Source organism: Oncorhynchus masou, chromosome 31, assembly GCF_036934945.1.
Source record: "Oncorhynchus masou masou isolate Uvic2021 chromosome 31, UVic_Omas_1.1, whole genome shotgun sequence".
NCBI lineage: Eukaryota > Metazoa > Chordata > Actinopteri > Salmoniformes > Salmonidae > Oncorhynchus > Oncorhynchus masou.
The window spans coordinates 84,115,790-84,141,937 of NC_088242.1; the positions used below are offsets into that span (position 1 = coordinate 84,115,790).

Below are 26,148 nucleotides of genomic sequence, written 5' to 3' on the forward strand. Positions count from 1 at the left end.
TTAATGTCCCTGTACTTTTCCTTCAGAGTCCCTGTGCAAATACCAAAGAGTCAATACGCCATCAGGGTCATTTATAGTCATTTTTACCGTGGTGAAATCCTGTTATTCTATTATTTTTGGGCAGGGAAGAGGAGGTGGGTGGGGAGACCAGCAGGATGGGGCTGGGGGTGGTGGGGAATTATTCAAACTGAACTGAAACTAATGATCCTGTTATTTTTTGTTTATATACAGTCCTAAATACTAGTGGTGTTCCACATTTATAGCATACAAATGAGCGTCTGCCAAGAAGTCTCCCATCTGTCTAATACGCTCAATGAAGAGGGCCATAGAGTCAGGTGAGTGCTGCCCTTGTGTCTTGCTCATTCTCTTGCTCTCTCTCAGACATAGCAGGGTAGTGCTGAAGTGAAGACACGCAGGTTTGTTATTGAGCTTGGACAGGAATACACTTGTTAAGAAATACCCGAATTGTTAGCTTTTGGAAGCAATAAGAAAGTGTGACTTTTCTTCTACACACTTAAGCACAGTGTGCGTTGTATTCTTGCCGTTCATTCTGTCACATCCTATGGCCCTCGCCATACGTCATCACCACATGAATCATGGACAAAGATCACAGTGAAGTATCCCTGAATTAGCAGTGCAGTTTCAGCCAGTGCACGTGAGGAACCTGAAACAGGCTGGCCTTCTATAGAGTGGAGGGAGAGGGGCTTGTAGGGGTGAGTGTATGAAAGTCTCAGACAAGACTTAAATAAACAGAGACGCTGGCCAGTGCTGATCCAGAAATACATACAGAGTCAACTGCTATACCACTGTTATTTCCTATTGCTATAGAACCAGGGCAGATGGGTTCATAATGTTGAATAGTCTACTTTCACAACATTGGTTTTAACCTTTTCTTTACATTAACACTTTAAAATATTTTTTTTATATTAAAAGTGGTAGAATTCTTGCAAAGACCATTGAACTATTCATAATTGACCTGTGGACTGTTTTGGTTTTCTCGATGACTTGTAAACAATAAAATACAATAATATTGTATCTCAATGAGATCAAATAACAAACAATCAAGTAAAATAGAGGATAAATAACCATAAACAAAAAGGTTGAAACGTGTGGTTTCTCCTGTATATGAACTTCAGAACAACTTAGTCATCAGTGCAAGATGAGACAAGAAAACAGCCTCAGTATTTTTAGAAAATGGCGCCCTTCGTGTGGTAAAAATGAACTATCTCAGAGAGATACTGATTTGATATTTAGATTTCTGCAGGGTGAAAAAGAACAATAAATTAAACTGTTTAACCACATATGTGTTTGTATTTGAAAACATCAGGAGGTTTCGCGTATTTGAGAGCAAAAACGTGTTTTTCACGAATTCCCTCATCACTTTAAATATTTTGAGTTCCCTGTGACGACACTCGCATGAGTTATCGGTCAGTAGCAGCAGACAAAAATGGCGCAAAATAACTTTGCATTTCTTGCTTTGTTGGTTGTAACGTCAACAGTTACATTGGCTAGTGCCGATGAACAAACGAAAACTGTGGAATTCAACGTAAAACCCGGCGGAATGGTGCACACGTTCACTGAGAAAATGGTAAGCAATATAGCTAGCCACAACATCCAGCCAACAAACAGTATTGTACTACTAGACAGCTCGTGAAGTCGTGTATTTTACATTGTAAGGTTGTAAGTGGCACAAATATGCATACGAATTGCCGAGTAACGTTATAATTCCCTGCAAACTATCTTGCTGTATGTTCACATATGGTAGCTAATTCAAATAACAACCAAGAACATGATGGCACCGCTCACAAATTGAAACTCTATGTAGATAAAACATTTTTTCTTAAGTCTCTGGTCGTCGCATGATGACGAGGAAACGACCTCTGATATGTTGACACGTCCGTACCGGAGTACCACAAGGAGGCTATTCATTGGTCTAGAATATATCTACATTTTCCGACAGACGCAATCCATGTTTTCTTTATGTTAAATCACAAATATTGAAAATAAAGTGCCCCGTTGTATTACAAATAGCAGATGTTTGAAATAATAATGAGCTATAAATTGTTTGACTCCCAAACACCCGATTTGTCTTCCAAACACTTAGGCCTACAAATAAATAATGTGTTTTGTCTTTTAATGATCATTCCAGTCTCAATTTAATCATCAAGAAAAATGTGCAGACGACTAATTCCTCCTCCTTTCACTGAGAGAATATGAATGTTCATTCACATATGCATCACAAGGGGGAACCAACGAGGTAGGTTGTATCCTGATCTAAGTTTAGGTTGTTTCAACCTAATAAATAGGACACTTCATTCTAGTCTAGAGTAGAAACATATGCTACCTGCAGTAAACTGATTCATAGGTTTTAGTGTGCAGTTTAAAAGTACATTCCAAAGTAGATCAACAGAAAGTACATTTTTAACCTGTGCCATGCTACTCACATACCTAAAAAATACATAATCAACATAATAATATAACATGTTTTCATGTTATGTTGTTTCAACAGCAATGGCTGATGAGTGTGGGCCTGAGCGACGACGACAGTCTGTTCTCCTGCTCTTTGTGGAGGTAAACTGTAATCCCTGGTGTGAGGTCACACTGAACAATTGAAGTTCGGCTGCAGAGATTTCCATGTACACTGAATGACTTATTCATTCAACTGTCACTTGGTGGTCATTCACCTGAGATATCTCAGGTCAATCAGTTCCAGTTTTTCATCTTGGCTTTGCCTAGTGAATAACTAACAGCAGAGTCAACAATTGTGCTTTATCTTGGCCATGTCACAGTTGTAAATGAGAACTTGTTCTCAACTGGTCTACCTGGTTAAATAAAGGTGAAATAAAACAATCTAATAAAAACGTCAGTGGTGATTTAATCCCTATCTTCATTTGTGTTGATTTCTCTCTTCCTCTTTGTTATTTAGACCCCAAGGGAAGTCCTACCTGTTTTTCACACAGTTCAAGGCTGAGCTGAAAGGAGCAAAGATTGAGTATTACATTTACATTTAAGTCATTTAGCAGACGCTCTTATCCAGAGCGACTTACAAATTGGTGAATTCACCTTCTGTATGCCAGTGCATATGTAAGTATCCACCATATACAGATGGGTCATGTAATTTGCTCTCCTATCAGCATTTCTACATAATAATGCATTGGAGCACAATCTTTGCTAACATGTTTTTGTGGTGTAAAGTAGATAAGGTATATGTCCAATGTCAGCATATTGTCGCAGCAGCATTGATCCGTCTTCTCCGCTGGTCTCCTGGTTCAAGTGCGCTTCTGTCTGTCTCAGTGATAATGATATAGAACTGCATATCCTAATGGAAACATGTCTTCTCCATTGACTGTATGTACCTACCTACACATTTTTACACTTCGGTCTGTTTTTATCCTGATTTACTGGCAAGCTACAGTTGAATACGGAAGTTTACATACACTTAGGTTGGAGATATTAAAACTTGTTTTTCAACCACTCCACACATTTCTTGTGAACAAACTATAGTTTTGTCAAGTCGGTTAGGACATCTACTTTGTGCATGACACAAGTAATTTTTCCAACAATTGTTTACAGACAGATTATTTAACTTATAATTCACTGTATCACAATTCCGGTGGGTCAGAGGTTTACATACACTCAGTTGACTGTGCCTTTAAACAGCTTGGAAAATTCCAGAAAACTATGTCATGGCTTTAGAAGCTTCTGATAGGATAATTTACATAATTTGAGTAAATTGGGGGTGTACCTGTGGATGTATTTCAAGGCCTACCTTCAAACTCAGTTCCTCTTTGCTTGACATCATGGCAAAATCAAAAGAAATTAGACAAGACCTCAGAAAAAAATTGTAGACCTCCACAAGTCTGGTTCATCCTTGGGAACAATTTCCTAAAGGCCTGAAGGTACCATGTTCATCTTTACAAACAATGGTACGCAAGTATAAACACCATGGGACCACGCAGCCCTCACACGGCTCTTGAAGGAGACGCGTTCTCTCTCCTAGAGATTAACGTACTTTGGTGCAAATCAATCCCAGAACAACAGCAAAGGACCTTGTGAAGATGCTGGAGGAAACAGGTACAAAATTATCTATATCCACAGTTAAACGATTCCTATATCGACATAACCTGAAAGGCCGCTCAGTAAGGAAGAAGCCAGTGCTCCAAAACCGCCATAAAAAAGCCAGACTACGGTTTGCAACTGCACATGGGACAAAGATCATACTTTTTGGAGACATGTCCTCTGGTCTGATGAAAGAAAAATAGAAATGTTTGGCCATAATGACCATCATTATGTTTGGAGGAAAAAGGGGGAAGCTTGCAAGCCGAAGAACACCTTCCCAACGGTGAAGCACAGGGGATGGCGGCAGCATCATGTTGTGGGGGTGCTTTGCTGCAGGAGGGACTGGTTCACATCGCAAAATAGATGGCATCATGAGGAAAGAAAATTCTGTGGATATATTGAAGCAACATCTCATGACATCAGTCAGGAAATTAAAGCTTGGTTGCAAGTGCGCTTCCAAACGAACAATGACCCCAAGCATACTTCCAAAGTTGTGGCAAAATTACTTAAGGACAACAAAGTCAAGGTATTGGAGTGGCCATCACAAAGCCCTGACCTCAATCCCATAGAACATTTTTGGGCGGAACTGAAAAGGCGTGTGTGAGCAAGGGGGCCTACAAACCTGACTCATTTACACCAGCTCTGTCAGGAGAAATGGGCCCAAATTCACCCAACTTATTGTGGGAAGCTTGTGGAAGGCTACCCAAAACGTTTGACCCAAGTTAAACAATTTAAAGGCAATGCTACCAAATACTAATTGAGTGTATGTAAACTTCTGACCCACTGGGACTGTGATGAAATAAATAAAAGCTGAAATAAATAATTCTCTCTGCTATTATTCTGACATTTCACATTCTTAAAATAAAGTGGTGATCCTAACTGACCTAAAGACAGGGTATTTTTACTAGGATTAAATGTTAGGAATTGTGAAAAACTGAGTTTAAATGTATTTGGTGTGTGTAAACTTCCGACTTCAATTGTAAATCAAAGCTAATATAGGGCTTTATATGGGTAGAGATGATAAAATAGATTGTCATGGCAACACACAGTACCAGTCAAAAGTTTGGACACAGCTACTCATTCAAAGGTTTTTCTTAATTTTAACTATTTTCTACATTGTAGAATAATAGTGAATATAATAAAACTATGAAATAACACATCTGGAATAATGTAGAAACAAGTGTTAAACAAATCAAAATATATTTTATATTCTTTGAAGCAGCCACCCCTTGCCTTGATGACAGCTTTACACACTCTTGGCAAAGAGTATTTTCCAAGTATTTAGTCAGCCACCAACTTGTGCAAGTTCTCCCACTTAAAAAGATGAGGCCTGTAATTTTCATCATAGGTACACTTCAACTATGACAGACAAAATGAGAAACAAAATCCATAAAATCACATTGTAGGATTTTTAATGAATATATTTGCAAATTATGGTGGAAAATAAGTATTTGGTCACCTACAAACAAGCAAATTTTCTGGCTCTCACAGACCTGTAACTTTTTCTTTAAGAGGCTCCTCTGTCCTCCACTCGTTACCTGTATTAATGACACCTGTTTGAACTTGTTATCAGTATAAAAGACACTGTCCACAACCTCAAACAGTCACACTCCAAACTCCACTATGGCCAAGACCAAAGAGCTGTCAAAGGACACCAGAAACAAAATTGTAGACCTGCACCAGCCTGGGAAGACTGAATCTGCAATAGGTAAGCAGCTTGGTTTGAAGAAATCAACTGTGGGTGCAATTATTATGAAATGGAAGACATACAAGACCACTGATAATCTCCCTCGATCTGGGGCTCCACGCAAGATCTCACCCCGTGGGGTCAAAATGATCACAAGGTGAGCAAAAATCCCAGAACCACATGGGGGGACCTAGTGAATGACCTGCAGAGAGCTGGGAACAAAGTAACAAAGCCTACCATCAGCAAGGGCATTAAAGATGAAATGTGGCTGGGTCTTTCAGCATGACAATGATCCCAAACACACCGCCCGGACAACGAAGGAGTGGCTTCGTAAGAAGCATTTCAAGGTCCTGGAGTGGCCTAGCCAGTCTCCAGATCTCAACCCCATAGAAAATCTTTGGAGGGAGTTGAAAGTCCGTGTTGCCCAGCAACAGCCCCAAAACATCACTGCTCTTGAGGAGATCTCTATGGAGGAATGGGCCAAAATACCAGCAACAGTGTGTGAAAACCTTGTGAAGACTTACAGAAAACGTTAGACCTCTGTCATTGCCAACAAAGTATTGAGATAAACTTTTGTTATTGACCAAATACTTATTTTCCACCATAATTTGCAAAGAAATTCATTAAAAATCCTACAATGTGATTTTCTGGATTTTTTTCAGTTGAAGTGTACCTACGATTAAAATTACAGGCCTCTCTCATCTTTTTAAGTGGGAGAACTTGCACAATTGGTGGCTGACTAAATACTTTTTTGCCACACTGTATATCACAGACAGTGTCACCAGTAAAGCACCCCCACACCATCAGACCTCCTCCATGCTTCACGGTGGGAACCACACATGTGGTGATCATCCGTTCACCTACACTGCGTCTCACAACGATACAGCGGTTGGATTCAAAAATCTCAAATTTGGACTCATCTGACCAAAAGAGAGATTTCCACCAGTCTAATGTCCATTGCTCATGTTTCTTGACCCAAGCAAGTCTTCTTCTTATTGGTGTCCTTTGGTAGTGGTTTCTTTGCAGCAATTTGACCATGAAGGCCTGATTCACGCAGTCTCCTCTGAACAGTTGATGCTGAGATGTTTCTGTTACATGAACTCTGAAGCATTTATTTGAGCTGCAATTTCTGAGTCTGGTAACTCTGATGAACTTATCCTCTGCAGTAGAGGTAACCCTGGGTCTTACTTTCCTGTGTCGGTCCTCATGAGAGCCAGTTTCATCATAGCGCTTGATGGTTTTTGCAACTGCATTTGAAGAAACTTTCAAAGTTATTTAAATTTTCCGAATTGACTGACCTTCATGTCTTAAAGTAATGATGGACTGTCTTTTGTCTTTGCTGTTCTTGCCATAATATTAACTTGGTCTTTTACCAAATAGGGCTATTATGTATACCACCCCTACCTTGTCACAACACAACTATTTAGCTCAAACGCAGTAAGAAGGAAAGAAATTCCACAAATTAACTTAACAAGGCACACGTGTTAATTGAAATGCATTCCAGGTGACTACCTCATGAAGCTGGTTGAGAGAATGCCAAGAGTGCACAAAAGCTGTCAAGGCAAAGGCTGGCTACTTTGAAGAATCTCATATGAAATATATTTTTATTTGTTTAACACTGTTTTGGTTACTACATGATTCCATATGTGTTATTTCATAGTTTTGATGTCTTCACTATTATTGTAGAATGTAGAAAATAGTAAAAATAAAGAAGAAACTTGAATGAGTAGGTGTGCCCAAACTTTTGACTGGTACTGTAGGTATTTGAGAGAACATTATATTGCAGTCAGAGAGTACATTGTTACCCATGTTGCATTCAGATCTAACCATGTATTCTTCTCCCAAGTGAATGTTGCTGTGTTCAGAGTACAAACAACTCTCAGACTAGTGTCACATCACATGTGAGTTGCACACAGTTCTAAGGCAGTGGTTCCTAAACCGGTCTGTTCTGTGTCTGTCCTCTGATCTACTATGTAAACTAGACTGATGTTTGTAGTCATGACGCAGTTTATTGCCACATTTTCACACAAATCAATGGCAACCCACCAGTGTTTACCAAAACACCATACAGGGAAACACTGTTCTGAGGAGTCTGTCAGGCGAGGAGGCTTTGTACATCGCCGCACATACACTGCTCTCCCACAGGCCTCTTGACCATCCTCCCTCGCAAGGACAAAGCCTCAGACATACGCTGTCGTCAGAACAGAACCGTTCAACCTCTCCTCCTGACGGCACTGTCCCCTGTGAAAAGACAGAGAAAAAAACAACACTCACTAAACATTGGGATAAAAATAACCAGCACTCCTGAGAAGCAGAACATCTCCTCGACCTTGTCACTCCACTATAACTCTCCTTGCCTCTGTCGTGATGAGTTTCTCTCTTTTCCATTCACACTTTCATCCCCTTGTTTGTTATCCCTTTTCTGGTCAATCCCCTGCTCCCATCTCTCCCCGTCATCGTCTCCACAGTCCCAGACTGTGGCGGGAGGACAGAGGGATGTGACTTTGAAGGAAGATGAATTCACTGTGGGGGATTCTACAGGTGAGATGACTAGTCTGCTTACTACTGAGCTCCATTCCCATATGTCTGTCACAACAGATCAAAACTATTCTTGTTTTTTACCTATTTGTCTGGAATGAAGTGTTTGCGACAAAAGTAGATAGCATTGATGATGAATCTATGGTATGCCACTGTCTACTACTGAATGTTGTTTTTTCATTGAATGTTGTACTTGTGTTATGATGTTGTAGTAACTCGTTTCCTCTCCCATCACCCTTCCAGTGACCCACAAAGATGGGAAGTTCCGCGCTGAGCTCTCCAAACTGACTATTATTGGCCGGACACGACGCGATGAGCTTTGATTGGCTGGAAATCCGAATGACTGTTGTAATATCATCAAATGGTGACATCCAGGCGTGCTCTCAAGGCAGGCCATTGTGCTCTAATGTCGACAACAGTGGCAAGTGAAGGACGATATTCAAGCACGAAGGACGATACAGTAATGAGTGACAGCCTTAGACCTTGGTGGTCTACAAATATGCTGTTGAATAAATCTATTGTTTTTATTTGGAGTATTATGGCTTTACATGGAAAATTCATTATGTTCCATACTGTATGAGAATGCATATTGGGATGTCTGATCTTAACGGGTGTAGAGAGATATAGATTCAGAGGATGTATTGGTATTATGCTAAGCCAGGGAAATGTGAGTAATCATTTGTCTTCTTCGTGCGCACGTTAAGATATATATACATTTTTCCAGTCTGCTTCTTCTCTAAGCAAGTGAATGGTTAGTACAGATAATGTAGAGCATGGAGCCCCAGTTTCTATGTTCTTTTGATCTAGATAGAGCACCTGATTCAACCAACCAATCATCATTCAATGCAGTTGATTTAGTTTTTCTCCCTCCTCTCTCACTCCTACCAACAGTCTTAATGAAGCTAGGTGGAGCTTTAGAACAGATGCTTATTTGGCCTTCCAGGATTAGAGACATATTGCCTTGATGTAGAGGATAGTTAGCTTGCCAACACATACAAGGTTCATCCCTGTCTGTCTAGAGGAGGCCCTCACTCAGTGTTGATAGTGGAGTCCCTTGGCTCCCAAAAGGAAATACCACCGGGCACTTTTTTAAATATTTTATTTTCTACTCCTTTGATTTCTAAATCACAATGTGCAACTGATGCTCCAATAAAAGTCATATTGTCTGGGAATGTGAAATGTGTGTTCTTATTTGTTTTGACACAGCTAAGATTTCACACTGCTGTCCATGCTCAGGTTTGATGGTTTTCAGCTTGGATTACTTTCAGAGTTCTGTGTGCTGATCTCATGCTCTTTTTTTATATTATTAGGACACACATTTTCAGTCCAGAATATTCCAACATTATTACGTTCCTTATGAAAATGTAGCTATAACACAAAGACAATTCAATGTGCATAATGTTTTTGGGCTGTTTGCAAACAATGTAAAAGAAATAATGATAAAATTGTTGAGTTAATAAAGCCGAATACAAACATGGTCTCTTTTTTTGCTTTCTTGAGTAAGGCAGCTCCAAAATGCAGATGTTTCAGCCAAGCTCAGTGCTTTCTGTGGTGGTGGGGCATTCAGCGGAAAACAAACTCTCCTTTTCAGGATCCTGTCTTTCAAAGATAATTCGTAAAAATCCAAATAACTTCACAGATCTTCATTGTAAAGGGTTTCCCATGCTTGTTCAATGAACCATAAGCAATTAATGGACATGCACCTGTGGAACGGTCGTTAAGACACTAACAGCTTACAGACGGTAGGCAATTAAGGTCACAGTTATGAAAACGTAGGACACTAAAGAGGTATTTCTACTGACTGAAAAACACCAAAGAAAGATGCCCAGGGTGTGTGAACCTGCCTTAGGCATGCTACAAGGAGGCATGAGGTCTGCAGATGTGGCCAGGGCAATAAATTGCAATGTCCGTACTGTGAGACGTCTAAGACAGCGCACAGGGAGACAGGACAGACAGCTGATCGTCCTCGCAGTGGCAGACCACGTGTTACAACACCTGCACAGAATCGGTACATCCAAACATCACAGCTGCGGGACAAGTCCAGGATGGCAACCACAACTGCCCGAGTTACACCAGGAATTACACCACAATCCCTCCATCAGTGCTCAGACTGTCCGCAATAGGCTGAGAGAGGCTGGACTGAGGGCTTGTAGGCCTGTTGTAAGGCAGGTCCTCACCAGACATCACTGGCAACAACGTCGCCTATGGGCACAAACCCACTGTCGCTGGACCAGACAGGACTGGCAAAAAGTGCTCTTCACTGACTAGTCGCAGTTTTGTCTCACCAGGGGTGTTGGTTTGATTTGCGTTTATCGTTGAAGGAATGAGTGTTACACCGAGGCCTGTACTCTGGAGCGGGATCGATTTGGAGGTGGAGGGTCCATCATGGTCTGGGGCGGTGCGTCACAGCATCATCGGACTGAGCTTGTTGTCATTGCAGGCAATCTCAACGCTGTGCATTACAGGGAAGACATCCTCCTCCCTCATGTGGTACCCTTCCCGCAGGCTCATCCTGACAAGACCCTCCAGCATGACAATGCCACCAGCCATACTGCTCATTCTGTGCGTGATTTCCTGCAAGTCAGGAATGTCAGTATTCTGCCATGGCCAGCGAAGACCCCTAATCTCAATCCCATTGAGCACGTCTGGGACCTGTTGGATCAGAGGGTGAGGGCTAGAGCCATTGCCCCCAGAAATGTCCGGGAACTTGCAGGTGCCTTGGTGGAAGAGTGGGGTAACATCTCACAGCAAGAACTGGCAAATATGGTGCAGTCCATGAGGAGGAGATGCACTGCAGTACTTAATGCAGCTCGTGGCCACACCAGATACTGACTGTTACTTTTGTCTGTTACACATGTCTGTGGAACTTGTTCAGTTTATGTCTCAGTTGTTGAATCTTGTTATGTTCATACAAATATTTACACATGTTAAGTTTGCTAAAAATGAATACAGTTGACAGTGAGAGGACGTTTCTTGTTTTGCTGAGTTTATGTAGCGTAGGGGTTGGTAATGTTCTCTAGTTGCGCCGTGATTGGCTCAGTGTTCTGTCACTCATGGGGACACTACTTCACCACCAAGTCTAAGGGTAGAGCTCAAAAATTCAAGCCCCTTGTGTGCTGACATATATTTACATTAGAAGAGCCCATCCAAGAAGGCTCAAGGTCATTGGCCACAGATAAAATTACGTCAAATCATGTTATATCTACAGTACCTTTGATTGGACTGATCATGTCAACATCATATTTTCAAAATCTTGGCTCGCAGTCATCATCCTGAATCAAGTTGACAATCTACTGGCAAATCTTTTTTAATCCTTGTCATATGAAGGGAAATAATGAAGAGAATTTATAGATAAAACGTATCGGTGCTCATCGACCATTGGACATCAACATTACACAACAAGTCGGAAGTTGCAAATTCAACAATGAGTGGTTTGGAAGTAGCTAACTGCAAGCATTGCAAAGCAATCACTAGCCTGCTATTCAGTGGAGTGACTGTGTGGTCCCAAGTCTGGGTATCAGGGTCTCTTATCCAAGCTTAAAATTATAAACATTCAACATTGGCCATGCTGTCAATGAAGCATGATTTGTGCTGTGCTCAAAACAACTTAACTTGGACTGGGAAATCTGACTTCAATGAGTTCAAGACAACTGGGAACTCGGGGAAAGGCCCTTTCCTGTTTCAGCATGACACTACCCCCGTGCACAAAGCGAGGTCAATACAGAAATGGTTTGTCAATATCGGTCTGGAAGAACTTAACTGGCCTGCACAGAGCCCTGACCACAACCCCATCGAACACCTTTAGGATGAATTGGAACGCCGACTGCGAGCCAGGCCTAATCGCCCAACATCAGTGCCCGACCTCACTAATGCTCTTGTGGCTGAATGGAAGCGAGCCCCCGCAGCAATGTTCCAACATCTAGTAGAAAGCCTTCCCATAAGAGTGGAGGCTGTTGTAGCAGCAAAGGGGGGACCAACTTCATATTAATGCCCATGATTTTGGAATGACACATTCGACGAACAGGTGTCCACATACTTTTGTTCATGTTGTGTATCTGTGACCAACAGATGCATATCTGTATTCCCAGTAATGTGAAATCCATAGATGAGGGCCTAATGAATTCATTTCAATCGACTGAATTCCTTATATGAACTGTAACTCAGTAAAATCTTTGAAATTGTTGCATGTTGCATTTATATGTTTGTTCAGTTTATGAACAGGTCGTTACTATTGGCCATCTGTTACTACTATAACTGTTGACTTGAACTTCCCATCAGAAAACATAGCCAACTTTGTCTTAAAATTGCATTGGAAGGTATTCCTAAAATCCCTAAATTTCCAGTACAAATGTATCTGCTGAAGTTCATGTCAAGTCCACAAGATGGCATCAATTTAACTAAAAATACAAATTATCTACAACATGCAATAGCACGTTACAACCACTGTGATACAGGCAGATTGATTCTGAACTATGGGCACCATGATACAACCCGATGATTGCGCCATCATTTCTCTCTTTTGAATGCTCTCGGCCGGTTTGGACTGCGTTCCCCCATCTCTCTCTCTCTTCCTCTGTATTTCCTGATTGACATTTACAGGGAACAGATGGAGCTTGTGGATGAGGAGGGTTGGGTTAGGAATCACCACCAAGGGCCCTTTGAAGGGTAGGACTAATGGCCAGCTGCCCCACTGTCTCTGTCCCCCTCTCCCCTATCTCCCCCAGACACACTTCCAAGCACTGGGTGACCAAGTCAGCCAAGAGACATGGTACGCCAAAGAGATGCTCTCACTTCCTATTTGGTTGTGTCATTATTCTGCTAAGTGGGTATCTGCATCGGGCCCTAGTAGTTACAAGTGCGCCGAGCCAGGTGTTGCTGTCTCTTATCCTGTCTCTTATCTTTGGTCAGAGCCAAGCCAGAAAGGTGGAAAGGGTGTCCGGACAAATGCAGCAGAACTCTGCTGACATATACCTACCCCGAGACACCTCTCATCACCTTGGAAATGTGGGCTCTGCTCAAGTTGGCGAGCCTTAAATCACCCTCTGCTCCCTCAGCTCTGTGGTAGTTGCTCCATTAATCCAACCACCTCCCTCTCACACCGTGGTCGAGAGCAGTCTTCTCTTCACAGGATATGGGGGAGCTTTCTTGGGGTCCTTGCCTTTACTTGCCCCCCGATCAAAGTGCCCATCGTGCGGGTAAGGAGGCGGCTTGTGGCCCTTGGGCCCCGGAACTCTCCCTGGGCCGTGTGGGACTGTCTGGCCCTGCGTTAGCCCCAGCGGTCTAGCAGATGTTGTCCTCACTCCCTCCACCATGGTCTGGGTCTTACGGGCTCTGGGTGGGCTGACAGGGAGAGGTGACCTCATGGGTGACCCTGTTTGGGTTTCTAAGGTGACAGAAGGACCGAGAGCAGAGGGGTGAGGAGGGGAACTTATTTCATGGGGGGAAAGTCCAAGGATGTGAAAGAGAGCAGAGTTAGAGGCATGGTTGAGGGGGTAATGTAAACTCTTGCTCTTGACTGAGGGATCATGGGTGTTGGGGTGAGGTGGGTTGGTACTGATGGGGGACAGACCAGAGGTGGGAGGGCGAACAGGGCTACTCCTGTGAGGCCTGGGAGCAAGTTGGTGGGGAAGGCGGACCGGGCTGGAGGCAGGGTTGTGACGCTGGGGTGAGTTAGTCCTGATGAGGGAGGACAGAGCTGCGTCCCCCTGCCTGGCCTCCTCACCCCCTGGGCCTCTGGGCCTCTGATGGCTACTGCCCATCGCGACTCCACTGGAGGTGGAGCTACTGTCGCTGGGCAGGCTGGGGCTGGCTTCCCCTTCACTCAGGTCAATGGACGAGGTCAGCAGCTCAATCTGCTGCACCACCTGTGAAAGAGATTAAGATGCACGTCAGAGATGGGGCTGGAGAGATGCGAGAAAATGAGATGGAGAAAATGTTTGATCTGCCTCAGCCTTTGCTGTGTGTGGTCGTACTGTTGCTAGGCAAATTGTTTTTCTCACTGAACTACTCAAGTTCTCTGGTGTCTTCCTTCAGGTCCCTGGCCACCTGGTCCAGTAAGAGATTTTCCTTGCACCACACTATAAGAGCAGCATCGCTGAATGTTACTCCATACATTTATTTAACATTCTACTATCGTTTGCAATACCCTGTGGAATACCCTTGCTCTCGGACTGTACTTATGCGGAACTTTCCCCCTGGCACGGCAGGAGTGCCATATACAGGACTGTAATGCAACAAGATAACGTGAGAGGGGCCGATTTACATGTCACTTTTATGGGATGAGAATATGAGCCAGGGCTCAGGCGTTTCCATAAATGGATTAAAAGCATGGTTCCAGCTGCTCCTCTGTCAGCATCTGGTGGTGGAAGGACTGGAGAGGAGAGGGTACCGCCGCTGAGCATCACTTTAAAACATTGCCTACATTAGGTAAATGGAGCATAGCAGGGTCGTTCCATGAAAAGAGCGCCTGTTTGCGTACCGTTGATATTTTAAGCAGAAATTGTGCACCAATAGAAATTGTGCCCTTTAATATAGACCACATGGTCAATTTAATACATCAGATTTTTTTAAATGAATTAAGTCTTGCTAAAGTGCCCAAATCCAGTATTTTAACCATTTGCATTCAATTACCCCTCCCTGTTGCACACAGCAAGCTTCCATAGGGATTTATGACTGATTTAAGAGGAAATCGTCAACCCTGTAACTTTATTTGGAACTTAATTTTTGTATTTAATTAACTCCTTGCGATGGGAAACTTGTTTTTCATTAAGTTTAACATGTGCTCTTTATAACAGAATGTTAAAATGAGATGGAGGGAAAATGGACGAAGTTACACTACCCAGAAGGTTTTCTCATTTGATGGAACCATAGAGAATGATAGAGGCCTCTACTAGCCAAAAGCCTGTATTAGCATGGGCTGCACAATTGAGGACTTTCACCATTTTGAAGTAGTCAAGTGGGTGGGACGTCCAATGGGTTAAGGAAGGATCATATGATTCCATCCGGGTCATCAGGAGGAGTCAGACAATGAATATACTCATGAGAAGAAATTCCATAATGGCAGGTGGCAGTAAATCAGCAACATTGGCTTTATACCTGTTCAAACAACACACTACAAGTGGCATAATGTATTCCTTTCAGTTTGTTTGCCAACAAAAGAGAATGGTGTTGGAATGTATAAAGGCCGTTTTACGGGCTCCTGACCAACTCTGCTATTTTTTTATTTTTTTTGCGCTGATTGTAACTTTTTTATACATTATGTTCCCACCATCATTTCCTATGACTGAAAATAACTTCTGTACATCAGAACAGCGATTACTAACCTCAATTTGGATGAAGATTTCTACTTCAATGATTTGGTGGCAGAGGGCATACTGCTCAACCCGGACCAGCCCGTAATCCCGACACTCGGAAGAGAAAGAGGCGACAATATAGAGGCTGATTTGCGGGGTACCCTGATGAAACTACGGACAAGTAAATAATCCACCTCTACCCTCTGTTCTATTGGCGAATGTATAATCACTGGAGAAGGTACTGGACAAGCTCCGTTCGAGACTATCCTATCAACGGAACCTGAAGAACTGTAATATCCTATGTTTCTCGGAAACTTGGCTGAACAAGGCCATGGATAATATTCTCTGGTTTTCTATGTATCGACAGGACAGAACGGTAGCGTAAGGTAAACTCAAGGATGGTGGTGTGTCTCTTTGTTAGTTAGTAGTTGGTGCTCAATCTCTAATATTAGGTTTCAAGGTTCTGCTTGCCTGAGTTAGAACACCTCATGATAAGTTGTATACCATACTATTTACCAAATATTTACCATATTTTACGTAGCTGTTTATTTACCACCACAAACTGAGGCTGGCACTAAGACTGCACTCAACGAGCTGTATAAGGTTATAAGCAAACAATATAATGTTCATCCAGAGGTGGCGCTCCTTGTGGTCGGTGATTTTAATGCAGGAAAACTGAAATCCGTCTTACCTCATTTCTACTAGCATGTCACCAGTGCAACTAGAGACAAAATAACTCTAGATCACCTTTACTCCACACTCTGACGCTCGTTGGATGTGGCAGTGTTGCAAACGGGTTACAAAGGGAAACTCCGCTGCAAGCTGCCCAGTGACGCGAGCCTACCAGACAAGTTAAATGCTTTCTATGCTCGTTTAGAGGCACGCAACACTGAACCATGCGTAAGAGCACAAGCTGTTCCCGGATGACTGTGTGATCACGCTCTACGTAGCCGATGTAAGAACTTTAAACAGGTTAACCCCTTAGCACTCACACCTGTAATTATGAAATGCTTTGAAAGGCTGGTCAAGGCTCACATCAACACGGTCATCCCAGACACCCTGGACCCACTCCAATTCGCATACCACCCTAATAGATCCACAGATGATGCAATCTGTATGGCACTCCACACTGCCGTTTCCCACTTGAACAAAAGGAAGACCTACGTGAGAATTCTGTTCATTGACTACAGCTCAGCATTCAACACCATAGTGGCCTACAAGCTCATCACTAAGAGTAAGACCTCCCTCTGTAGCTGGATCCTGGACTTCCTGATGGGATTCCCCCAGGCGGTGAGGGTAGGCAACAGCCCATTGGCCACACTGACACTCAACGCGGGGGCCACTCAGGGGTGCGTGCTTAGTCCCCTCCTGTGCTCCCTGTTCACCCACGACCACATGGCTACGCATGACTCCAACCCCATTATTAAGTGTGCTGACAACACAACGGTGGTAGGCCTGATCACCAACGACGATGAGACAGCCTATTGGGAGGAGGTCAGAGACCTGGCAGTGTCGTGCCAGGACAACAACCTTTCCCTCAACGTCAGAAAGTCAAAGGAGCTGATCGTGGACTACAGGAAACGGATGGCCAAGTACCCCCATCCACATCACTATGGATCTATCATGGTCCAAATACACCAACACGCTTGTGAAGAGGGCACAACAACGCCTCTTCCCCCTTAGTAGGCTGTAAAGATTTGGCATGGGCCCTCAGATCCTCAAAAAGTTATAAAGCTGCACCATTGAGAGCATCTTGACCAGCTACATCACCGCTTGGTATGGCAACTGATTCGTCATCCGACCGCAAGGCTTTACAGAGGATAGTGTGGGCAGCCCAGTACATCATTGTTGAGCTCCCTGTCATCTAGGACCTCTATACCAGGCGATGTCAGAGGAAAGCCATAAAAATTGTCACAGACTCCAGCCACCCAAGTCATAGACTGTTCTATCTGCTATCACACGGCAACGGTACCGATGCACCAAGTCTGGAACCAACAGGACCCTGAACAGCCACTACCCTCAAGCTATAAGACTGCTAAATAGTTAGTTAAATAGTTAACCAAATAGCTACCTGGACTATCTGCATTGACCTTTTTTGCACTAACTCTTTTGACTCATCACATCCGTGTTCCTATCGTTTACTATCTAGCACTTTATTCCTAGTTATACAGTGGGTATAGAAAGTCACCACACCGTTTCAAAATGTTCACCTTTTGTTGCCTTACAGCCTGAAATGAAAATACATAAAATTATACTTTTTCCAGCTTTATTTACACACAGTAACCCACAATATCAATTGAAAAAACAGTAAAATGCCCTATTTGGATAAGTCAACCCCCCCTTAGAATTTAAATTGAAAACTTGCTGAGGTATAACCAACCACAAATCAAGTTCATTGGCTTCCATCTGTGATCAGTTGTAGTAACTTTGATTAGTTCAGAATAAAAGCAGTTGTTCATAGAGGACTCCACTGCTTAGTAGTACAATTCATAGCAAATAATCCATTATGGGCGGTACTTTCAAAAGATCTATGAGATCAAGTTGTGGATAGCACAAGTCAGGGGATGGATATGAAAAGCTTTCAAAGGCTTTGTCTATCCCTCGGAGCACAGTTAAGACCATTGGTGCATATGGCACCACCCAGACCCTGCATAGATCAGGCCGTCCCTCCAAACTGGATGACCTGGCAGGGAGGAGACTGATCAGATGCTACCAAGAAGCCAATGGTGACTTTGAAGGAGCTTCAGGCCTTTATGGCAAATATTGGTCAATGTGTGCATGTGACCACAATACCACAAGCGCTCCACAAATCTGGCCTCTATGGGAGGGTGGCAAGAATAAAAACACTCCTCAAAAAAGCCACATCAAGTCTGGTTTGAGCTTCGCACATTGTAGATTCCGAGGCCAAGTGGCAAAAGGTGCTGTGGTCAGATGAGACCAAATGAAACTTTTTGGCCTGAATGCAAAACGATACATCTGGCGAAAACCCAATACATCGTTCCACCCAAAGAACACCAAGTCTATAGTAAAGCGCAGTGGTAACGATGTGCTCTGAGAGTCGGGAAGCAAGTTCGGGGAGTATGTGTTTTAATAAATAAACACAACATAATACCAAATAAGAAACATGGGCAACGCACAGACATGACACAGAAACAATGGTGCCTGGGGAAGGAACCAAAGGAGTGACATGTAAAGGGCAGGTAATCAAGGAGGTGATGGAGTGCAGGTGAGTGTCATGCGCGTAACGATGTTGACAGGTGTGCTCCATAAGGAGCAGCCTGGTGACCTAGAGGCCGGAGAGGGAGCACAGGTGACAGCAGCATCCTGTTGAGGGGTGTTTCTCTTCAGCAGGGAGCATTTGTCGGGATAGAAGGGAAAATGGACAGTACAAAATACCGACAGATTTTTGAGAACATGCAGCACTCTGCCAGGAAGTTAAAAATGGGAAGGTGGTTCATGTTTCAACATGACAATGACCCAAAGCACACCGCCAAAGTAATTGTACAGTGGCTGAAGGACAAGAAGATGAATGTCCTTGAGTGGCCTAGTCAAAGCCCCGACCTAAATCCCATTGAGAAGCTGTGGAATGACTTAAAGAGAGCGGTCACTATGCATTTTGACTGAGCTTGAACAATTCTGCAAGGAAGAATGGGCAACTATTGCACAGTCTAGGTGTGCAAAGTTAGTAGAGACGTATTCAAAAAGACTTATGGCTGTAATTCAAGCAGAAGGTGGTTCCACCAAGTATTAACTCAGGGGGGTGTTCACTTATCCAAATATGGTATTTTACTGTTTTAATTGTGGGTTAATTTTTCTCACTTGGATATTGTGGGTTACTGTGTGTAAATAAAAAGTGTGATTTTATGTGTTTTCATTTCAGCAACAAAAGGTGAACCTTGAATTACCTCGTACACCTGCACATCGACTTGGTACTGATGCTCCTTGTATATTATCGTTACTCATTATGTATCTATTACTACTTTTATTATTAAATGTTTTACTTTTCAATTATTTCTCTATTTTCTTTCTCTCTGCATTGTTGGGAAGGGCCCGTAAGCATTTCACTGTTAGTCCAAACCTGCTGTTTCGAAGCAAGTGACAAATAGCATTTGTCCAGCTGTTCCTTGGACAGAATATGAGAACTGATTGCCCCCCATCTATCTTCAGAGCTCGTGCTGTTAGCTGACCTAAACTGGGACATGCTTAATACCCCGGCCATCCAACAATCTAAGCTTGATGCTCTCAATCTCACACAAATTATCAATGAATCTACCAGGTGCAACACCAAATCTGTAAACATCATCCTAACCAACCTGCCCTCCAAATACATCTCTGCTGAAAGCACCTTTAAAGAATAACCAGGATCTCAACAATCACTGCCTCATTGCCTGCGTCCGTAATGGGTCCGCAGTCAAACAACCACCCCTCGTCACTGTCAAATGCTCCCTAAAACACTTAAACGAGCAGACCTTTCTAATCGACCTGGTCTGGTAATCCTAGAAGGATATTGACATTCCATCAGTACAGGATGCCTGGTTATTCTTTAAAAGTGCTTTCCTCACCATCTTAAATAAGCATGCCCCTTTCAGAAAATGTAGAACCAGGAACAGATATAGCCATTGGTTCACTCCAGACCTCACTGCCCTCGACCAGCACAAAAACATCCTGTGGCGTACTGCATTAGCATCGAATAGGCCCCGCGACATGAAACTTTTCAGGGAAGTTAGGAACCAATATACACAGGCAGTTAGGAAAGCAAAGGCTAGCTTTTTCAAACAGAAATTTGTATCCTGTAGCACTAACTCCAAAAAGTTCTGGGACACTGTAAAGTCCATGGAGAACAAGAGCACCTCCTCCCAACTGCCCACTGCACTGAGGCTTGGAAACACTGTCACCACCGATAAATCCGCGATAATTGAGAATTTCAATAAGCATTTCTCTACGGCTGGCCATGCTTTCCACCTGGCTACCCTAACCCCGGTCAACAGCCCTGCACCCCTCACTGCAACTTGCCCAAGCCTCCCCCATTTCTCCTTCACCCACATCCAGATAGCTGATGTTCTGAAAGAGCTGCAAAATCTGGACCCCTACAAATCAGCAGGGCTAGACAATCTGGACCCTCTCTTCCTAAAACTATCTGCCGAAATTGTTGCAACCCCTATTACTAGCTTGTTCAACATCTCTTTCGTATCGTCTGAGATTCCCAAAGATTGGAAGCTGCCGCGGTCATCCCACTCTTCAAAGGGGAGACACTCTAGACCCAAATTGCTACAGACCTACATCTATCCTAACCTTCCTTTCTAAGGTCTTCAAAAGCCAAGTTAACAAACAGATCACTGACCATTCTTTAATCCCAACGTACCTTCTCTGCTATGCAATCTGGTTTCAGAGCTGGTCATGGGTGCACCTCAACCATGCTCAAGGTCCTAAATGATATCATAACTGCAATCGATGAGAGACATTACTGTGCAGCCGTATTCATCGACCTGGCCAAGGCTTTCGACTCAGTCAATCACCACATTCTTATTGGCACACTCGACAGCCTTGGTTTCTCAAATGATTGCCTCGCCTGGTTCACCAACTACTTCTCTGATAGAGTTCAGTGTGTCAAATCGGAGGGCCTGTTGTCCGGACCTCTTGCAGTCTCTATGGGGGTGCCACATGGTTCAATTCTTGGGCCGACTCTATTCTCTGTATACTTCAATGATGTTGCTCTTGCTGCTGGTGATTCACTGATCCACCTCTACGCAGATGACAGCATTCTTTGTACTTCTGGCCCTTCTTTGGACACTGTGTTAACTAACCTCCAGACGAGCTTCATTGCAAGTAATAAATGCAAGTAAAACTAAATGCATGCTCTTCAATCGAACACTGCCCGCACCTGCCCGCCCACCCGTCCAGCATCACTACTCTGGATGGTTCTGACTTAGAATATGTAGACAACTACAAATACCCAGGCGTCTAGTTAGACTGTAAACTCTCCAATCCAAAAAAGCATCTCCAATCCAAAATGAAATCTAGAATCGGCTTCCTATTCCGCAACAAAGCATCCTTCACTCATGCTTCCAAACATACCCTCGTAAAACTGACCATCCTACCGATCCCTGACTTCGGCAATAACATTTATAAAATAGGCTCCAACACCCTACTCAACAAATTGGATGTAGTCTATCACAGTGCCATCCGTTTTGTCACCAAAGCCCCATATACTACCCACCACTGCGACCTGTATGCTCTCGTTGGCTGGCTCTCGCTTCATACTTGTCGCCAAACCCACTGGCTCCAGGTCATCTACAAGTCTCTTCTAGGTAAAGCCCCACCTTATCTCAGCTCACTGGTCACCATAGCAGCACCCACTCATAGCACACGCTCCAGCAGGTATATCTCTCTGGTCACCCCCAAAGCTAATTCCCCCTTTGGCCGCCTTTCCTTCCAGTTCTCTGCTGCCAATGACTGGAACGAACTGCAAAAATCACTGAAGCTGGAGACTCCTATCTCCCTCACTAGCTTTAAGCACCAGCTATCAGAGCAGCTCACAGATCACTGCACCTGTACATAGCCCATCTGTAAACAGCCCATCCAACTACCTCATCCATATACTGTCACGTTCTGACCTTAGTTCCTTTGTTTTGTCTTTTGTTTTAGTATGGTCAGGGTGTGAGTTGGGTGGGTTGTCTATGTTAGTTTTTCTATGATTTTCTATTTATGTGTTTGGCCTGGTATGGTTCTCAATCAGAGGCAGCTGTCAATCGTTTGAGAACCTGATTGAGAACCATATTTATGCAAAACAAATGCATTTTGTGGGTGGTTGTTTTAAGTCTTTGTGTGTCTACACTAGACAGAACTGTTCCAGTTGTTTCTTTGTTATTCAGTGTTCTTTGTTATTCTCCTGACCTCTCCTGTCTCAGCCTCCAGTATTTATGCTGCAGTAGTTTATGTGTCGGGGGGCTAGGGTCAGTTTGTTATATCTGGAGTACTTCTCCTGTCCTATTCGGTGTCCTGTGTGAATGTAAGTGTGCTCTCTCTAATTCTCTCCTTCTCTCTTTCTTTCTCTCTCTCGGAGGACCTGAGCCCTAGGACCATGCCTCAGGACTACCTGACATGATGACTCCTTGCTGTCCCCAGTCCACCTGGCCGTGCTGCTGCTCCAGTTTCAACTGTTCCGCCTTATTATTATTTGACCATGCTGGTCATTTATGAACATTTGAACATCTTGGCCATGTTCTGTTATAATCTCCACCCGGCACAGCCAGAAGAGGACTGGCCACCCCACATAGTCTGGTTCCTCTCTAGGTTTCTTTCTAGGTTTTGGCCTTTCTAGGGAGTTTTTCCTAGCCACCGTGCTTCTACACCTGCATTGCTTGCTGTTTGGGGTTTTAGGCTGGGTTTCTGTACAGCACTTTGAGATATCAGCTGATGTACGAAGGGCTATATAAATAAATTTGATTTGATTTGTTCAGTTTACTTTATTAAAAAGATGAACACGTACCACGCTGCGCATTGCTCCTCACCTAATTCCACCGATGACGGCCGATACACATACTGTATTTATTTATTTATCTTGCTCCTTTGCACCACAGTATCTCTGTTTTTACATTAATCTTCTGCACATCTACCATTCCAGTGTTTAATTGGTATATTGTAATTACCTCGCCATTGTGGCCTATTTATTGCCTTCCCTCCCTTATCCTACCTCATTTGCACGCACTGTATATAGACTTTTTCTACTGTATTATTGACTGTATGTTTGTTTATCCATGTGTAACTCTGTGTTGTTTGTGTTGAACTGCTGTGCTTTATCTTGGCCAGGTCGCAGTTGTAAATGAGAACTTGTTCTCAACTAGCCTACCTGGTTAAATAAAGGTTAAATATATATATATATTTTTTTATTATTTGAAGAAGAAAATGTTATAGTTTAAAATGGAGATTTCCTCAATGGCTCGGCCCGTGCGCTCACAGACGTCATAATGGAAACGATATAGGGATGCTTTCTCTATCATTCTCTATGGGTGGAACGACCCAGCACACACCACTTCCTCCCTTTAAAAATGCAGTGAAATCTTCACTTCTATGCTGTTTCATAGATAAGACTGTGACACTGTGGTGGAGAGACGCTTTGCAAGCAGTATAACAGTGTATATCAATTCAGACGCCCTTTTAATGCATGTTAAAGTATCAAACGTATGAACTGGTATTATGCTCTTTCTGGGAAGTGCAAAAGTAGCACACTGTACAACTGCTCTTCACAGTCTCTTCAGGACCTGAAATAGCGTGATAATATGTTTATACAAATATCAAAAGAACATCAAAGAAAGCACCTGAAAATTTTTGAAGGCTATATGACAATACCAGGATATAGCTCACTATCCCCTCCCAAAACAACTTTTTTTTTCCAAGTATTTGACACTTATTGAGACAGTTTGGAAATCAGAACAGTGGGATGCGGGGATTGAACCCCAGTCTCCGTTGTACATGTGACTTGTGCCAGGGAGTGTTACCACTACACCACAGCTCTGCACAAGAAACAGCTTTAAATCCTCCCATCAAAGATATCTGTAACTTATAGGCAAACAGAAACATATTTACCTCCTTCATCTCCTGATGGATGTCCTTCAGGCCTCCTAGAACCTCCTCCAGGTTCTCCACCACTCTCCGGATCTGATCACGGACCACCTTCCGGTGGCTCCTCTTCGACCCAGTCAGCCCTGGCCCTCTCCTGGAGCCATGGTGGCCGCTGGCGGGCCTGGTCTGGACATCCTCTGGGGTGGGACAGGGCTTACTGGAGCTCTGCTGGGGTCGGAGAGTGGGACCTCCAATATTTCTCTGAGGAACCTCTGTAGAGAATATGACCTCATGCAGAGAGCTGGGTCCATTGTAACCCTCCACAGGTTTAGTCAAGTATTTCTGGTCTCTTCTGGTCTCTGGTCCGCCTACTGGTCTAGTCAAGTCTCTCTGGATGTTTCTGACTTTTTTGGGGGTGGACCTCAAGGTAGAACCGAAACTCTGGTGTCTGGGTAAGCCCTGTGTGGCTGTGGTTGTATCCACCCAGCTGGATTTATGAAGGTTTCTCTGACAGGTCTGTCTGGGGTAACCCCAAAGCTGGTCCTCCAAACAAACAGGCACTTTACAGCCGTCTTGACCTTTGAACTGTGTTGGTGGAGCGGGGGCAGTAACGGAGTTCCTGACTGAGGGGTGTGGTAACGTCTGGCGGTGGTTCCAAACAAAGGAGTGTTCTGTGTAGTGGTTCCTGACAGATGCGCTGTGTCTCAGGCCTGGCTCTGGAGACCGGACCTGGCTCCACCTGGAAGGACTGCCAACTTGGCTTCTTAAATCTAGCTCCTCCAATCCCAGTCCATTCAAATGGGGACCCATCCTTTCCTTCACATGTATATTGTTGATAACCTCTTGTGATTTAAAGCCTACCTCTTTGGCTCTGTTGGGATAGGTAAGGTTGGCATCAGTCCGCCTGCGCTGCCCATTGAGTCCCATGTCACTGTGATGGGCCCTGAATCTATTGTGGAGCCAGAGGTTGAGATGAGGGTTGCTGTGCTGAAAGCCTCTGTGCTCCCCAGGTGCTCTGGTGTCTGAGAACATGACGGAAGCAGTCCAGCAGCCACAGAGGAAGACTCCTTAAAGAATTAGCTTTGTCCCTCCAGCTTCCCGCCCTTGACATTCACATGGAATGTTTTTCTCATTGACTTCTCCCTCTCCCGCTCTTTTCCTCTCTCTCGAAAACTTTCTTCCGCTTATTTCTCCTCAGACCCCCACCCGCCCGCTCCCCTTTCCTGTCCAAGCCTGTTTCTGATTGTATCCCTTTGTTTTTTCTCTCTTTCTCTTCCTGGTCCTCCCCCTCACTCTCCGTCTTAGCACGCTGTGATCCTTACTGCTTCCCACTGTTGCCCTCTCTGCTGCTCATGGCCTCTCTGTCTTCCTCTCCCTGCGTCTCTGGCTCAGTGGCTGTGGCACGCTTCCTGTCTTCCCCTCTCTCTCTCTCTCTCTCTCTCTCTCTCTCTCTCTCTCTCACACTCATTCCCCCTGCCGCCCAGCACTGCGCTGTCTCCCTTTCTCGCTCTTTATTCCTCCCACTCCTTCTCACTGCTGTACCTCCCTCTGTACCTTTCTCTCTCTTCCCCTCTCTCTCTCTCTGTATGTCTGTCTCTTTCTCTCCCATTTAACCCGCTTGTAGAGTGAGACTAGTGGAACTTCAATCAAGATTTTTGTTTTTTAATCCCTGGTAGACGCTGTGTCCCCACGTGAGCCTCCCCACTCCGCCTCTCATCTGATTACTCCTGTTCAGCTTGGGATACCAGAAGGGGCGAGAAGGGGATAAGGAGGGGGTGGGGTGGGTGCACAACACTGCACCCGTAGCATACAGCAGTTAGCTACACAGACATAAAAGCCCTGAGCAGATCCAATCTGTAACACACCTGTCCCGGCCCGTTAACTACAGTATTGTCACCTATGGAGCTGAGGCACCTCTTGTTGTTTCATGTTATTTTCTGCTTCTATGACTTCTATTTGTTCCAGTTATGCAGTGGCAGCTGCTATTTGAAGCTTGATTCAAATCCCATC

The 26,148-nt window shown here is 43.9% G+C and overlaps 1 protein-coding gene and 1 long non-coding RNA gene across 3 annotated transcripts; one reads left to right on the forward strand and one right to left on the reverse strand.

The window, feature by feature from the left end:
• Positions 1–1,263: 1,263 nt before the first annotated feature.
• Positions 1,264–9,764, forward strand: LOC135524606 (uncharacterized). 2 transcript variants are annotated; one of them, XR_010452999.1, is made up of 6 exons: positions 1,264–1,588; positions 2,150–2,257; positions 2,510–2,571; positions 2,927–3,348; positions 7,593–8,287; positions 8,528–9,764. It is a non-coding gene; the product is annotated as an uncharacterized LOC135524606 (long non-coding RNA). The 2 variants fall into 2 exon arrangements; XR_010452998.1 differs by lacking the exon at positions 2,150–2,257 and having other exon boundaries at positions 1,266–1,588.
• On the reverse strand, positions 7,898–25,313 carry LOC135524605 (uncharacterized). Its single transcript, XM_064952294.1, has 3 exons — positions 24,163–25,313; positions 13,260–14,148; positions 7,898–7,987 (listed from the first exon to the last, which is right to left on the reverse strand). Exons 1-2 carry the CDS (start codon positions 25,168–25,170, stop codon positions 13,378–13,380), a joined length of 1,779 nt encoding a protein of 592 aa, XP_064808366.1. The 5' UTR covers positions 25,171–25,313; the 3' UTR covers positions 7,898–7,987; positions 13,260–13,377.
• Positions 25,314–26,148: the final 835 nt, after the last annotated feature.